Here is a 16,252-nt window from a genome sequence, read left to right as displayed (position 1 = left end):
CGGTCGCGGTACCTGTACGCTACCTGAGCTCAAGCAGACTGGAAAACAGCTGAATTATTAACGCGAGCAGGCGTGGCCAGTCACTTTGCTTAAAGTAATAGACGCCAGATTACATTTTTAAAAAATCCAAGCGGTACACTGAAAGAAAATCATGCGCAAGTTCCATCTAGATATTAGCCAGAGCGGGCCATCCAGTTCTTGCCCCCTCTGTCAGTTTCAGTGTACATTAAGAGCTGTTACCAGACCAGTTTTCGTCAATGCGTGGATACAGGAATGAAAAGGAGCAGGGAGGGGGCTGTGGGGATGAAATGGGCTTTAAGGTGGGAAAAGGAGTACGAAGGATAGACTGAAACAGCGCCTAGGTTTAAAGAGGGGAAGTCACCAATGAAGCGCAGAAGGCACCTCGCCTCAACACCTTGCTCCACAGAGCCACACCTTAGGGAAACTAAACATGGCGTTGAGTCACCGACCGAAACTCGGGTCAAAGACCGATGGGCCTGGTTTACGATCAAAACCTCTGAGAGAAATAATTAAAATAAAGAGTTATCTCTCTGACCACCGCACTTGGCGTTAGTATAGTCAAAACTCAGAGAAAATCCGACGAGTTAAAGCGAAGAGTTAAAGCGTCGCCTGTACAGAAAGCAAGGAAATCACCTGCTGGATTTTCTTCGCCCGTCACCGCCCTGACAGGTGGTAGTCAGGTTTAAATTGGTCTTCTCCTAAATTATTCAAGCTCGGAGAAGAAGAAGACGGAAAACAAGCCGGTGTCGGCAATGAGCTGGACACCACTGACTTGTTATAAGTGATCTTTTCTTACCGTGCTGTAGAAGTATCGACGAAACCAAGCAGAGCAGTCCTATCATTTTTGTGCATTCAGGCCAGATTCGGGAGTCATGTCTCGCCATGGTTGATTACGGTCCGCTAAAACCCCAGGAACGAAGGATCGCCGAAATAAATAGGGCTTTGAGAAGAAAAAAAACTTCAAATAAAGGTCAACTTCGGAGTAAAATCTCACTCAAAGAATCAGAACTTGTTTGGTTACAGGACAGGTCAAGAGTCCGACAGAGATTCTTGTTTGAAGTGTCCCTCGTTCGTCTTTAAAGCAAAATGGGCTAAAAATGAATGGAAATCCTTGTGAATTCGTCCTGGCAGCGCACAGGTGAATAGTTCCTCTCCGCCGGTGTTCAGGATGTGAAGAACTGCTGCTTTCTTTCTCTTTCTCTCTCTCTCTCTCTCTCTCTCTCTCTGCTCCAACAACTATTTCCTGCGTGTGAGCGCGCGGCTCTCGAACTGCGTGTGTGACTGAGGTGATGTCATCAGGCGTCACAGTCCTTATCCTTTCCACCCCCCTCCGAAAAAAACAATTAAGATTAGCAATGGCAGGCGGGGGGGCTCAGAGAACAACTTGTTGAAATTGCTGAAAGAATTTTTCCCTGGAATACAACCTGCACCTAGATACCATCCAAACTACGCAGCAGGTTTTAAGTCAAGGCGAATTTATTTGTACAGCCCAATATCACAGATTTGCCTCATGGAGCTTTCCAATCTGTTCACCACACAGCACCCGCTGTTCACAGACCCCCGATGATGAACTGTACCAAAGAAGAAAATGGGAGGAAAGACACCAGAGGAGTGATCTCTCTTCTTTGACGGGCAGATGCGCAGTGGAGCTGGTGCGTAAAGAACAGAGTCACAAAATTTATGTGCTTCACTTTGAGGGGGAGATTTATTCCTTCAAAAGCATCAGGATGATACGGTTTTCACGACCCACTTCCAATTTTAGGGCGCTGCCAAGTAAAATAATCTCACCAGCAATTTGTGTAGACTACTAATTGTTGCAACAGAAAAGTGACTTACAACCTAAAACTATATTTTAAAAAAACACGCCAGAAAACAAAACAACAACAACATAAAGTTAGCTTACACAATTCCTCCGAGTCATGATGAAATAAAGCAGATGATGCTTACGCCCTCTGCTGTCTGCTTCCGCGCACAGACGTGACATTAGCTCATATAAACCCCAGAACAGCAGATGCCAAAATCAATAAGCATTCATTAATGAACGACAAAATACGAAACCAGTGGCAGCCACAAAAATCAAATCACAAGGAAACAGCTTCTCATGTATCTATTTGCAGACTCCAGCACACTCATTGTTGATGAGATTTTTTTCTTCTACGGAATAACTTCCAATTCATTTTGCCCTATTTTCCTCTGAAGCAGGGTGCACACTAGCATAGCAATGGCATTATCTGGTTTAGGTCTAATCCCTATACCCAAGTGTTTTACAGCCAATGTAATTACATCTCCGTAAGTCCCACAGTTTAAACCATGTTGCCTTCTTCCTGCCGTTCTCTTCCTTTTCTCAGTTCCCCTCAAGCTTCTTATTTCCAGACTATTACTGAGATGCAAATTCTGAAGACGCTGATAGTGATCAGAGGTCAAGCAATGGTGTGCACACCTGAAAAAACAGCTGTAAAGTATATCTTTCCTAAAAAGGAATTAATTCTGCCTCCTGGCTCTGTAGCACAGTGTTAGAAGACCAGCACAGTCATGGGAAGTGAGCGAAGACCACCCATACCTGCACTGCTGCTGCTAAATCTTATGCATTCATGGGAGAATAGGAGCTTTAAAGAAAGTCGCCACCAAATGGAGGGTTTCATTCCTTTTCCCTCCCACACTCATCCATTTTTCATACCCGTACCAAATCGACCTTCACACCTTCCACTTAACAGCCACTACCCACTTTCTTTACACAGTACCTCAACTCCTTTTTTCTCACCATCTCATACCCTTACACCTTCCCTTCATTTAAACTTCACTTTCCTCCCCTTCCTAATTTCTCCTTCCTTCCTTCCTTCCTTCCTTCCTTCCTTCCTTCCTTCCTTCCTTCCTTCCTTCCTTCCTTCCTTCCTTCCTTCCTTCCTTCCTTCCTTCCTTCCCTTCCTTCCTTCCTTCCCTTCCTCTCTCCCTCTTCCCATGTCATTCAGTTTTCTTTGTCCACTCGTCCTTCACTCCTCTCTGCTATTCATCCCGTCCTCCATCCTCATGCTCTCCAGGGGTCTGTGGCAGTGATAATGAAGCCCATAGTTAACAGATATTAGCTCATTGGCAGTGGCTTCATTAGACAGAGCCAAGGCTTATGGTGATTATTTACCCATAGAGGAGGGGCCACAGGATCAGCACCACGTTCTTTGTCAGCAGCCACAGGCTTCTTTGAAGTCACACTGTCTCTGTTCCCTTGCAACACTCTCTCACACTTCTTCTCTCCCCGGGTTTTTTATTCTGTCTGAGCACCTCTCCTTCCACATTTCTCCCCCTCGTGCTGCTCTTAATTTTTTTTCTCTCTTTCCCCGTCATTAGACACCCACAATACATATCTACTTTCTCTCCCTCTCTCTCTCTCTTTCACTATCTCTCTTCACCGCCCCCATTCACCCAATGGTAATTATGGAAAAATCTGTAATAGTGCTCAGAGGAGCTGATAATACCTTTAGCTTAATTAAAGACATTTATGGGATGTAAAGACATGTAGCCTAGGGGTTGCAGTGCACCCACACCAACCCAAGCTCTTTATTTCTCGCTTTTTCATCTCCCTCAATCCCTCACTTTCTGTTATTCTTATCGTTTTCTCAGTTTCACACACACATTGTGATACGCACATGAGTACATGCTCGTTCCTTTTGTCAAACTCGGCGTTGGGGTCAGAAGTTCTGTTACTAATTGCCCTGAAGTTCAGCTCGGAAGTGTTGTAAAACATCATACACCAACATTATGGTAATGCCCATGTATGTATTTTATCAGCTCCATGCACACATACATGACTGGAATAATAACAGTCTTTTCCTGCTGATTATGTCCATTCTGGTTGCTCCATATCCTGTTCGGCTCAAAGATGTGCAGCAAAGTTGTTAAGATGCCACTCAGGCAAACCAATAATATTGGAGGATGCAGAAAAATACTTCTTGCTGTTCCGAAGAAGAGTAAGAAAGGTCACAGTGTCAAAGACAGAGACAACTGGTGCAGTGAGAGTGGTTTTTCTTTTCTTTAAATCTGTGATGGAGGCTGGTTTTCTCACCTTTATTCTTGCTTCCTTCTCTGTGGTATATTCTTGTCGCATCGGCATCACAGGTACGAACCAATTTCTGTGATTTTTGGAAGCACATTTTTTAACTGTACTTGAAACTATTCATGCTGAAAACACTGCCTTCATTTCCCAGCAATTACAGCTTTTGTAGTGCAAACTTTAATGAATTCACAGCTCTGAATGTAAATTACGATGATGAGTCACACCTAGCGAGGCTTGTTTTGTTGTCCCAGAGGGTCAATTTAAAAAAAAACAAACTATACCTACTGTATCTTTTACCAAGTTAAGAAGAAGGAAAAAAGCTTTCTTCTCTCCTTTTGCTGTTTGCCATTTTTGCCACCTGGTCCAGTTTACCTTGCTATTTAATCCTATGCAGCACCGATATGCCCACAGTTATCATAAGATGGAAAAATCCACAGTATTTGTTTTTCTGAAATGCATTTTAAATTCATTTGAAGTAAATGTGAAGCTTTAGTTGTCTGTTTTACATAAATCGAGTTGTTATCTCCCGTAGTCTTTTTAGTGCAAAGTTCTTTTTGTTACTATCCATCCACAGCAGCACTACAAGGAAATACTGTACCGTCTGGGGAAACAAAGAGAGGAATTCTGTGCTAAAAAGACTTTGAAAGATAACCATTATGTATGACTGACTCTAACAACAGAAGCCTCATAATAGCCTCAGCTAAACTCATCTAAATCATTTTTACTCATAAATAGGGATGAGGATTAACTGTAATAGTTGCTTTTACTCTACATATGGCCATGTGTAGAGTCATTTCTTGAGTTGAAAAACATAATCCTGTCCTTTGCACACAAGATTAAAAAAACTCGAGCAGTAAAGCAAGACTATATTTTCAATGCATTTCAGCTTCAGGAATTAATCTTTTATAATGGCAAACGTGTCTATTCTCCTTCAGATTGGAACGATGTTGTGGTGGTCAGAGAAGGAATGCTTACCACTTTGATCTGCAATGACACAAGTGTGAGAGGGCCTGTGACCATTAACTGGAAGGTGAAGCTATTTTGTACAAATGAGTGGAAATTGATCATGTTAGCCAGTACAAATGAAAGGATCTCTGGAAGTGCCTTGAAGCCATCCATGCAACTGACTGACTCTAACTTTAAAGACAGTGGGGTTTTCTCACTGTCTTTAAAGCCTGAAGCAGCAGACATTGGTTTCTACTCATGCTTGATACGACAACAAGAGAAGATACTTAAGGAGGAGATTATCCTTTTAGTCATCCTTACAGGTAGGAATAACAAGACGTTATTGTGCATTTGAAAGATACTCCTACTAACATGTCATCAAAGATTTTCAGATATATAAAGTATGCATATGTGTTTATACAGATCTATAAATGATTAAAGTTCCCCACCAGGTAATTTGTGAGATCTAAACACACTCATCATTAAATAATAATTTTTGTAATGCGGTTTTCAAGAATTCTCAGCATGGCTGCATGGCAGTGCAATGGTTAGCACAGCAAGAAAGCTGTAGGTTGAAACCTCCTGCTTGATTACATGAAGTTTGGATGGGGTTTTCTCAGGTACTCCATCTTCGTGGTGCTTCTAAATCAACTGTAGGTGTGGATGTGAGGGTTCTCCTTGTGTTTACCTTCCCCCCCTCCAAATTCAGTTCAGTTCTGTTTATATAGCACCATTTCTCCAAGTCACCACAAGGAAATTTACATTGTAGGTAAAGACCCTACAATAACACAATCAGATGACCCTCATGAGCAAACAGTTAGTGAGTGACAGTGGGAAGGAAAAATGTGGTCTGTCAGACCATGACGAGGGCTCGAGCCCACCACACCTAGCAGATAAGCAGTTAAGAAAACAGATAGATGAATTTCCAAATGTTACTACAGGACACAAGCTGCCACTGAAAAAGTCTGTTCTCAGTGTTTGTGAGTCCGGGCTTCAACAGTGTATTTTACCTATTGGACCACTGACTTTCAAAGTAGTTGTGATGTCTGTCCCAGATCAGTCTTCTGGGTACTCATCTTTAAGAATACATTTTAGGTACACTCAGAGAAACTTTCCACTTGAAGAGCTTTCATGTGTCTCTGAACATCCATCATTCTGTAGAGTCCCACAACCAGGAGAAGAAATACCAACTAAATCTTTTAGTGTAGGGAGACTTTAACTTAGTTGTTTTTGATTTTTCTGCGTTTCGGCTCCTCCATGCTGTCCTTTCCTTTTCTTTTAAATCTCTCTATGTCTTTTTTATACACAGTTCTTCTTCACAATGCTGCATAACTAAAAGAATATTATTTGCTTGATTTATAAATGACAGCAAACAGTATATGTAGGAAATGATCTTTTCTGCAACCACACTTTTATTTCGTAACATCTGGCACATCTTCTTAAGTCAAGTAGTGCACCTATATATGCAGCTCGCTTTACACTGTTTTATTTGAACCTTTAATCCACTGCATTCCAGAGGGAAACACTGGACTTTAAAACCCACTAGATTTATGTTGATAGTTACACAGCAGATAAATAATTTACTTGCAATCGAAATGAGCCTCACATCATCCAGATACAGCAATAAAAGGCTGTTTTTGCCTGCCACAATGAATGTTTGTTTAAATGGCTGGAGAATTAAGTGCATTTGCACAAATTAACTCTTTCCTGTCTCATCTCCAGTCAGCGTAGTCCCCGATGTACCCATTCCTCAGTACAGCACCCTGCGGCTGATTGCCAGCGTCACTCCTGACTTTGCCTTCACAAAGGTCACCTGGGCAGGACCTGGTGATATTACACTGAAGAGCGAAAAAAAGTCAAAGACCAACACTGTGGCCAAACTACCACAAGTTCTGAACAACGATGATGGTGCTTATGTCTGTATGGTTTACCCCCGGGGTAACAGCAGCAGCCGTCTCTTTGCTTTCAATGTGGATGTAACAGTTTCTGGTAAGGCTGACTGGAAGAAGAGAAGCCGTGCAGAAGCATTACGAGCTAGAATGCATTTGTTGTTGCTTTTATTGATGGTGCAAGTGGGCATCAATGCCAGAAACTCCAGCAACAGCATTATTTATTTAGAAGTCTTGTAGCTACAGTTCTTCAAAGTATTTACTTTTATAGACCAGTTTCAAGACTCAAAAGCAGAGTGTAGATCTGCACTAAAATCCAGCTAGTCCTCCTGTGAATATTATAGTTGCTACATTTATGTATTATTCATTATTTGCTTTTTGCCCCCCACCCAACCCCATCCCCACAGCTGACAAAGTGGCCTCATTCACCAATATAACACATGGTAAGTAACTCTGTAACACAAGCAGTCTGAAAGTCCTGTGTCAGCAGCTTGGTAATCAGGCAGAGCAGAATGCAAGAGCAGAGCTGAAGAAGTGACTCTCAGCATATAAGAATGTAATCCCTATTGTTGAAGGAATTTTTTCCCCTACTGTATCTCCATTTTCCCACTTTCTTGCTATTCTGTTTATAGTTTCTCTACCCCACTCTTCATGCATCCACTTTTTAAGTCTGAATTCCCCATCCACGTGTCTTCTTGGACAGTAATGTCTCCATATCTGTCCTCCTCCACCCTTTCCTGCAGGTCCTCTGATCTCCACTGCCATTCAGGCTCACACATCCTTCCTCTTAACCTGTCCTGGTGTTGTGGGGGACTATGTGCAGGTGAACTGGGTTCCTCCAGACACCAGAAATCAAAATAATATGAAGAAGGTGTTCGATTACGACCGTTGGAGGGGTATTCTAATGACTAATCAAAACGAGAAACTACAGATGGCTGGTCTACCCTACAACCCAGAGGCTGGGAGCTTTTCCTTTCTGCTTACTCCTGACTTGAAAGATGGTGGCCTCTACGTCTGTGAAGTCTTGCTCAATGACAACGTTTTCAGCCAGAGGACGTCGCTCAGCGTGCTGAAAGGTACAGATCGGGGTCAGAGGGAGGAGGCAGTAGAAAGAGGTGGACTGGAAGGAATAAAACAATAGGAGCAGCTCCAGTGGGTCACTGGAGATTAGGACTGTTGGTTTTAGTGTAACATGTGTTAGAATGACATAAAGGATGCTGTTATGCAAGCATCTGTGATAAAAGAGATACATGGAAAGACAAATTGTCTTTATTCTCCTTGACACAGATTCTAGAGAGATTTTAGACTTTTAAATTTGCTGGACGAATTTAAGCGCTGCCTTCAAAATATATTACTACAAGCTTTGTAAACAGTTGATGTATGTATGTGTGTGTATATATATGTAGGTATGCATGGGTGGATGGATGGGTTTTATTTGGTCTTTTCATCATAAAGTATGCCATATGTTTTTGTGTTGAGCTGAAATCCTGCAAAGGCCATATGACTCACTCATCATTTTCATACTCATCAATTCATTCAGTGACCTTTCATGTAATCGCTGGTGGCATCTCCATTTGTTATATTTCTCCACCTACTTATTCTGTTTTTATTATTATATTTTTTCATTTTCTGTACACTTTTAAAGCAGTACTTTGACATTAAATGAAACATGCTTATTCACTTTTGTGCTCGGGGTGACGTCATAGATCAAAATAACTTGCTTTGTTTGGCTTAGTATCTAACTGATGATTAACACAAATCTTTTTTCGGCTTGAAAATTTCACATTTACCAGGATATTGTTACAGAAAAATTCAAAATATAGCAATACACAAAAAGTAGCTACAGTTTTTCCAGACAATCAACCTCCTTCTTTTTTACGCCACAATTTTAGCTGCCATTTTTTTAGTTAATGTCATTGTTTTTTATCTTTGTCGTAGTTCTAAGTTACCCTGGATGTGGGAGGAAAACTTTTTAGGGTCAAAATAAGTTGGTCCTCTTTTTTTGAGAACTGTCTAGTTTGCATTAGACTGTGAGGTTAAGCCCATTCTAACAACGTAGATCAGTCTAAAATATGTTAATAAAATCAGCCTCATTGCAGCGTCTTTGCTTGCTGCACAATAAGTCCGAGTATGTTTAAGGCTGTTTGGCAAACCTTAGATATTTTTTCACTGGAAAAAACAAACAAACTTTGCTTAAAGTCTTTATACTAAACTAATATAAATGCCTCTTTTGTTCCTCTGCTAATACATTTCACAATGACACTGGACAATGGTGTTGAACTTACCATAGAATAAAAACCATATAAATTGTGAAACTAAACTATGTGCAGCTTAGTTGCAAAGTCAGTGCAGGCTCAAAGAGTGCTGTAGTGAAAAGAGACTTCCTTCCAGGAGGCCCGTGTCAAGGTGTCATTTCTCCTGCTGAATTGTCCTTGAGCAAGACACCGACTTTTTCTCTAACCCAGTTCAGTGTTCTTACAGACGATGCACTCTGACTGCAGAATAAAGGAAGAGAAAATTTCCTGCAGCCACTGATAAATTACATTATTAAAGGAATACACTGACTTTACACACATGAAAAAGAACATTTGCTCAATTCATAAATTTAAAGGAGGAAAAAAAAATCAAGCAGAGTGCTTGTTGATTTTTATGAGTGTGCCTTGAGGAGTTTTCACACTTTGCAGAAGCACACATTATCACCCACATTCACCAAAGCTAATATGCACGCATACACCATGCCCTGTCATGGTGGCCTTGGAGGGTTTTACTAATCACAGTCCCCTTGGCATCCATCACAGTTGTCCAGACATGACCGGCCGATCAGTCACTGTCGCTGTCACCCTGCTTTACACATCTGCATCCCATACACACACACATCCAACCATGCACCACCAATGCACTAATCATGTGATGCACATATTTTTACCCCACCTCATTATAAGTATCATTATGCATGATTATACCTGCTGCCCTCCCACCAAGGCTGTAGGTGGCCCACACTGATCACGCTAATCAAGAGTGAAATGTGTGTGTTTTTTATGTGTGTGTGGATGGGGTCTGTGGAGCTTGATTACACCCAGATGGATTCTCATTCCACTTTGATGAGACACTAAACATCAGTCACAGTCAAGCGATGCATTAGCAGCAAATCAAGTTAATGAATATATATTATTTTGACCCTTCTCTGAATTGTTCTTTGTTTTTCATATCCCTTTACCTCATTACTCTCTATCTGTCCTTGCCCTTTTCTATATTCACACACTACCCTTTAACACACCTTGTTCCCCCCCGCAACTACCTTTTCTGTAACTCATCATTCCTACTGGCTTCCCTTTATTTCTTTGGTCTCGTTCTCTTCCCGTGCTGCCCTCCACTCATCCGCTTATCACTCTGCATCACCTCCACAGTTAAAATCAAGAAATATTCCTCAAAGATGGAGTTGATCTGCCTCTACTCGGAGCGGTCCCAGGTCCGAAAAGTCGAGTGGAAGCATCACAACGCGAGTCGAAAGCTAAAGATGTCAAGCAGCAGCCTTGGCAGCATCACCACCAGTCTGCCCTTGCCCATCACCTCTGACATAGCAGGAAACTACACCTGCGTTCTCCACCTGAAAAATGGGCAGGCCATTCAGGCAACACAAGCTATCACAGTGTCTCCAAAGGTTGTGCAGAATTTGTCCAAAGGTTGGTGTGTTTTCTGATTTTCTTTAGGATCACTATTATATAACACACAACAGTCCTGGCAGACTTCCTATCTGCTTGGGAATAATTAACCATGAATGTGGATGCTTCCCGGATATCTGCTGCACGAAGCGTTCTATGGCGTATTCAAGCCAACCCCAGGTCAGCTCGTCTGCCAGAGAGCCTTGGGTTTACAGAGACGAAAGCTCATGACAGATACCATATGTTATGCTTTCTTAATGTAGCTAAAGAGGTCACAGGTCAAAGCTTCCGTACAAAAAGTCTTTGTGATAATATCCAGCTGAATAACTTAATGCATTGGATAATATTCTACTCTGCATTTTATTCTAGAAAATATAAAGCCATATAGGCTATTTTTTTTTTTCTCATCAAACTCACCCAGCTATCTGAGTATAAGAAGACAAGACCTTAGGACATCTCTTCCCACAAAAACTAAATAATTCAAGCTTATTGTATTGGTGGCTGTGGAGGAACACAGGAGGATGTGACAGTTGAATGAATCCCTTAGCAGAGATGAGTTCACTCCCCATAACCCAATACATCACTTGGGTTGAAGGCCCCCAGAGCTCATCGTGATGCATGGTGATGGTAAAGCTATAAGAATAATGCACAGGAAAGAACGAGCGTTGGAGGGTGAATGGCGAGTAGGAGAAGAGATGAGGCAGCAAGATTTTGTCTGATTGGAGTGGTCAGGTTGAGATACATATACAGTTGTAAGAGAAAGTTTTTGGACTTTTTGGATATTCTGATGATAAGCTAAGTCATGCTTATAGTCAAACACAATCTGACTCAATATGTAGCTAGAAGTTGCACTTTTTATGCACAGATTGAGCACACGGAGTAAATATTTAAAGTCTAGGCTGAGAGAAGTTAGGGTGCTTCTGTGCTCAGGTTAGACTGGAAGTGTGGGCTGGAGATGTGCCTCTTCTTACTAAATACATGCACACAAAGTCAGGTTACTGGCAAAGTCTGCTCTTCTCAAGAGAGACTGGCTTGAAGCAACTCTCACATGATGATGGCATCATAGAAGTGCATATTGCTAGAAAGGGCTCCAAAAGCATTTCTCTCAAGACATGGGTGTTCATGAGTTTACAAGAAAAACTGTCTGCAAGTGGAGGAAAATCAGGACTGTAGCTGCTCTCCCTCGGAGTGGGCGTCCTGCAAACATCACACCAATTCTGAGTTCTGACCTCGACCCAACTGAAATGTTGTGGTTTGACCCGAAGGGGGCTGTTCAATCAAGATGTCCCTGAAATACTGATGAACTGAAACAAGAGCGTCTCAAAGATGCGCAAGTCTCAGAAGCAGCCACAGGAAAAAAATCCACTGGAGATTGTTGTTGTTAAAGGGGGTTCAGCAAGTTAATAAATTCAAGAGTGTAACAACTTTCAGCCTGCACTCTAGCTGGTAGCTCTGTGTTTGTTATTATTTTTAATCAGATTTGTCTATAATTGTGACTTAGATAAAGATAAGACCACATTTTATGAGTAATCGCCTCATAAATTCTGGGAATTCAAACTATTTCTTGCAACTGTGTGTAGAATAAATATGACAAGCGTTGCATTTTTCCAGCATGTCACAGGGAATTTAGACTGAACAGAGTGAAAATTCAAATAATGTGAGTGTTGGATGACCTACATTTTTTTTCTGTTGAAAAGTGGCAGACTGCACAAACACAGCAATAGTGCAAGATAGCACAAAAAATCAAATCATGGTTAATAATGGATAATGTGACAATAAGTAGTGACAGTTCAAGGTTTCTGAACTGTTTTTTTTTTCTCTGGAAGACATCTCGGGTAGCATAATTTTTGTGCTTTGAGCAGGAAGTAAGTGAAGCAAGTTTTTAGTGCACCAAACAACCCATATTTATATTTATAATTTTAGGATATTAACTGAAATGTAAGCCAAGCAGAGTGCATGGTGTAGGAGGTAAAATAACAATGCACTGTCAAAATTCTTTCACCGGTGGCAGAGTTCAAAGAATGCAGAATTGAACCAATTATTGTGCTGAGGAGCACACAACATACTTCAAATGTCAGGGATTTTCTGCAGTCATTTTCTATCTTCAGTTTGTCCATCGTTTGCAAAGCATTCAAGCAGTTCTTCAGGCACTCCTCCCTACAATTGCAATAATATAAATCACTCCCTACCTCATTTGAGATTAAATAGATGAGGTAAAGAAGTGGCAATGGGGGAAAGAAATAGTAAAGATATAGAGGAAGGTGAAAGAAAGAAAGAAAGAAAGAAAGAAAGAAAGAAAGAAAGAAAGAAAGAAAGAAAGAAAGAAAGAAAGAAAGAAAGAAAGAAAGAAAGAAGAGGACAAGTGGTCACGAGAATCTAGGGGCAGTTACGCCTCACTTCACTGTGCTCAATTACCATAATTCATGCGTTAAAGCTGGCATGGAGAACAGAGCAGGTCAGTCTTGGGGTCAGCTCTCACTACAATATTCCATTAGCAACCTCTACACTCACTCACCAATCAATTACACCTCACACAGCACATAATGATTGATTATTTTGAAGCTGGCTAAAAGCTGAGACACCGGGGCTAAGGTGAAGCCCAAGGGCCAATCCCCTTTCAAACAAAATTTGTGAAAAGTTGGTGAAAGTGAACTTTACTTTTCACCTTTTTTCTGTCCTTTGGAGAATCTTAAATGAAGGAGTTAATCATAAATTCTGCTAATTATGTAATTACATAATCAGTCTTTGCAGTGATTGAGAGTGAATGAGGCTTCTCTTGTGTAACCCAAAGACGTTTGTTAGATCTTACCGTTTTGTGCTCTGTCTACAGTTGAGCAGACAGACAACGGTGCGCTTGTTCAGGTGCACTAATTTACACAATCTCTGTGGAAACAGGCGCCACCCTGCTGCTTCCCATGTTGCCCGGTGGCTGTGTTTTGCAAGACTGATGTCACCGTCATTATGCAAACAATCCTTACAAGTTTGATTGCACGCATGTGCTCTTCCCACAAAATTTGACTTGTACAACAGTGAGCTAATGTTGTGCTTATGTAATGTTTGTGATAATCATGCCTACGCTTTTAAACCACCTGTTTTTAAATACTGCATCGGCCAGGATTGGCTGAAGGACTGCAATCCCCCATTGTTTGTCAGTTTGCCTAGAAGCTTTTTGTCGCTGGGATCAGATGTCAACGGAGTGCAAAGAAAAGCATCTCCAGACTTTACCTACATCATATTTAGAAAATGAGAAATGGAATAATTAGGGTTTTGTTTTTGCATAAACAGCTTTGTGTGGAAGTGGCATTTTGCTGAGTTTTTGTTGTTTGTTGTAATGATCAGAGAGTATCTGGTCTCCTTGATACTGCTGCTTTCCGTCTTCTCATCCACGCTTCAAATTGACAGCCTTTACTGTCCAGACGGAGGGTCTGTCAGATCGATGTCTTCGAAGCTGCTCTACAGACTATTCATTCTGTCTGTTAGAGTCTCGATTTCCTCGCCTTATTTCACTGCACCCTTTGTCCTTGACTGACAGCAGTATGATGCAAATCCATGTAACATGTTCAGGAAATTGGAAGTGCAAAATGTCCTAAAATATAGCTCCAAGTGTTAAGAAAAAAAGGTTCCCCCCCCCCCCCCCCCCTGCTCGACTAGAACAAACTGGAGAGCAAACAGCAATAAGTTCCTGGACAGCCTTAATGTCATTCAACCGCACACCATCACCGCTCTCTGAGTTTTATATTAGCACCGTTCTTGGAAAAAATCATGCTTCTCTCTCTCTTTTCTCTTTCTCTCACTTTTTCCTTTTGTAGAGAGTGTCGATGACACCACCTCCTCCCCGCGCCCTTCTCTCACTGCTTTATTACTCCTGGTGCCCCTGGTTGCCGCAGCTGTCGGTGTGTTGCTATGGAGACAGAGACACATTTCTGATCGCGGTGAGTCTTCTGCCGTTTTCTTTTTTGACAGCTTTCCGTGTTCCGTCCATCTTTGGCCCCTGTTGGCTTCCACTGAGTGATCTGGGCCGTGACATCCTCTGGGGTTGTTGTAATGAATCTGCCCCCCACCCCACTCCCAGCTCCTCCATCCCTGTGCAGCCGAGTGTGTTTGCGTGTGTGTACACTAGTAACTGTCTTTTTGTACTCAGGTATCGAGCAGTCTCTGTCTGTCCACTCGGGTGAAGCAGAGAACATCTATGAGAATCCTGAAGATATTAGACAGGTGATGAATTCAACTAAATACCTCCTGATGATTTTTGCCCTCATCTTCCCCGCTTCTCCATCGCCCCTCTGGTATTTGCTTTCCTCCCCCTCCCCTCCCCTCCCCTCCCCCCCTTTACCGTCTTCTTTCTGTAGTGCACTTTTTCTTCCCTCGTCTGCTTCTGTTTTCCTCCGACTTCAAGTGTCCCTCCCTCTCTGTCACTTGATGTTCATTAAACCAGTTTTTTCCCCTCCCAACAGGCCCCTCCCCAGGGTCCAGTCTACATGGTGAGTTATTATGCACTCACACACATGCAGGCACTGTGCATGCATGTCTCTGTGCAAGTAACTGTGACACACATCTTCACTAGTGCATACAAAGTCTCATTCTCTCTATTGCACCCTCCCTAAGCTGTCAGCAGATACGTCTTCCTTCTCACTTCCAGTCTTCTCCTCTAATCTATCAGCCTTCACTCAGATAAAAACATTGCCTATCAACTGTCACCCTTACATTAGTGGTATTAACAAATCAATCTCATTACACACCAGAGGGACATAAATCTGGCCTGAGTACATCTCTTTATCCTTGACCTCTCTGTCCCACTCCTTCTCACTCTCACTCACTCTCTCTCTCTCTCTTTCCCGTTTCCCCTTTCTTCTTTATGTCAGGATTTGAAGCCAAGAGGAGAGGATGATGTCTATAAAGAACTGGAGCGGTAAGCAAACACAGTTGCATCACCTGTGTGTGCTTTTGTATGTTGTGTGTTTGCACTGCCACTCATGTGCCCTTCACATTCTTCTCACACTCACCAATCACCCCAGCCTGAAAATCACTCTGACACTGTGGCATAATATCACGCCACGCGTTGACAGGCAGCACTCCTTCACCCGTGTGCTGTTGTTGCGTGGGCTGTCTGTGTTTGTGTTTAAGGAAGAATAAAAGAGACTGGGGCACTGGAGATTTGTGTGTGTGTGTTTGTGAGTGTGTCTTTGCATTCTGTTTTCAGATACGAGCAGTGTCAAAGCTGATCACCTACCCACATCTCCCCCGTATCCAGCTGTCACATCCGCTCAGCTCCCAGCTGCTGCAGAAGGCCTTTTTAAACACAAGTAACAGCCAAATGTCAGAGTTTGGATTTAAAGAAAAACTTCAGTGCTTTAGGGACATGCTACACAATTGTTTAAATGTTTTTACTCTATTCTAAGCTATTGTCAAGTAGTAAAGTTAAAGCATTCTTTACTTAAAATGCTTCAAAACCTGTCACCCATGTATAGCAGTTGATACAGTACCCTACTTCTGTATGTCAAATGATCTTTTCATGAGTTTCCTTGCTGTCAGTCATATTTGCTGTTTTCCAATTTTATAATCTTCTGCAAATAATATATGTACCAATAATTTTATTCTAATTTATATGTATACTAAACTTTTAAATAAAGACTTTGGGTGTAATTCTTGCTTTAATTTCTAAACAAGATATTCTTAAGAGCGTTTCG

The 16,252-nt window shown here is 41.8% G+C and overlaps 2 protein-coding genes across 3 annotated transcripts in view; one reads left to right on the top strand and one right to left on the bottom strand.

The window, feature by feature from the left end:
* Positions 1–1,252, bottom strand: part of LOC308405867 (nectin-2) — a 94,786-nt gene extending 93,534 nt beyond the window's left edge. Inside the window, exon 1 of one of the 2 annotated variants that reach the window (XM_080896639.1) lies at positions 818–1,252. In XM_080896639.1, the coding sequence (XP_080752765.1) occupies positions 818–905 (88 nt within the window). In that variant the 5' untranslated portion in view covers positions 906–1,252. The remainder of the gene's footprint in view (positions 1–817) is intronic. The other variant, XM_080896640.1, reaches the window with a different exon arrangement.
* A 164-nt stretch (positions 1,253–1,416) lies between these two features.
* On the top strand, positions 1,417–16,189 carry g6fl (g6f-like). Its single transcript, XM_080896641.1, has 11 exons — positions 1,417–1,673; positions 5,005–5,337; positions 6,737–7,003; positions 7,311–7,346; positions 7,647–7,979; positions 10,311–10,586; positions 14,375–14,497; positions 14,707–14,780; positions 15,020–15,046; positions 15,428–15,474; positions 15,766–16,189. Exons 1-11 carry the CDS (start codon positions 1,658–1,660, stop codon positions 15,785–15,787), a joined length of 1,554 nt encoding a protein of 517 aa, XP_080752767.1. The 5' UTR covers positions 1,417–1,657; the 3' UTR covers positions 15,788–16,189.
* The last annotated feature ends 63 nt before the right edge of the window (positions 16,190–16,252 follow it).

This window comes from Rhamphochromis sp. 'chilingali', assembly GCF_963969265.1.
Source record: "Rhamphochromis sp. 'chilingali' genome assembly, chromosome: 11".
Taxonomy (NCBI): domain Eukaryota; kingdom Metazoa; phylum Chordata; class Actinopteri; order Cichliformes; family Cichlidae; genus Rhamphochromis; species Rhamphochromis sp. 'chilingali'.
The sequence above is the reverse complement of the archived record's forward strand: the minus strand, read 5'-3'. Positions and strand labels throughout refer to the sequence as shown.

Bases quoted from the DNA above. Each gene is read 5' to 3' on its own strand.
- g6fl (XM_080896641.1), top strand. The intron at 7,004-7,310 runs GTAAGGCTGACT...CCATCCCCACAG, and splicing joins TGTGGATGTAACAGTTTCTG to CTGACAAAGTGGCCTCATTC. The intron at 7,980-10,310 runs GTACAGATCGGG...TCACCTCCACAG, and splicing joins GTCGCTCAGCGTGCTGAAAG to TTAAAATCAAGAAATATTCC.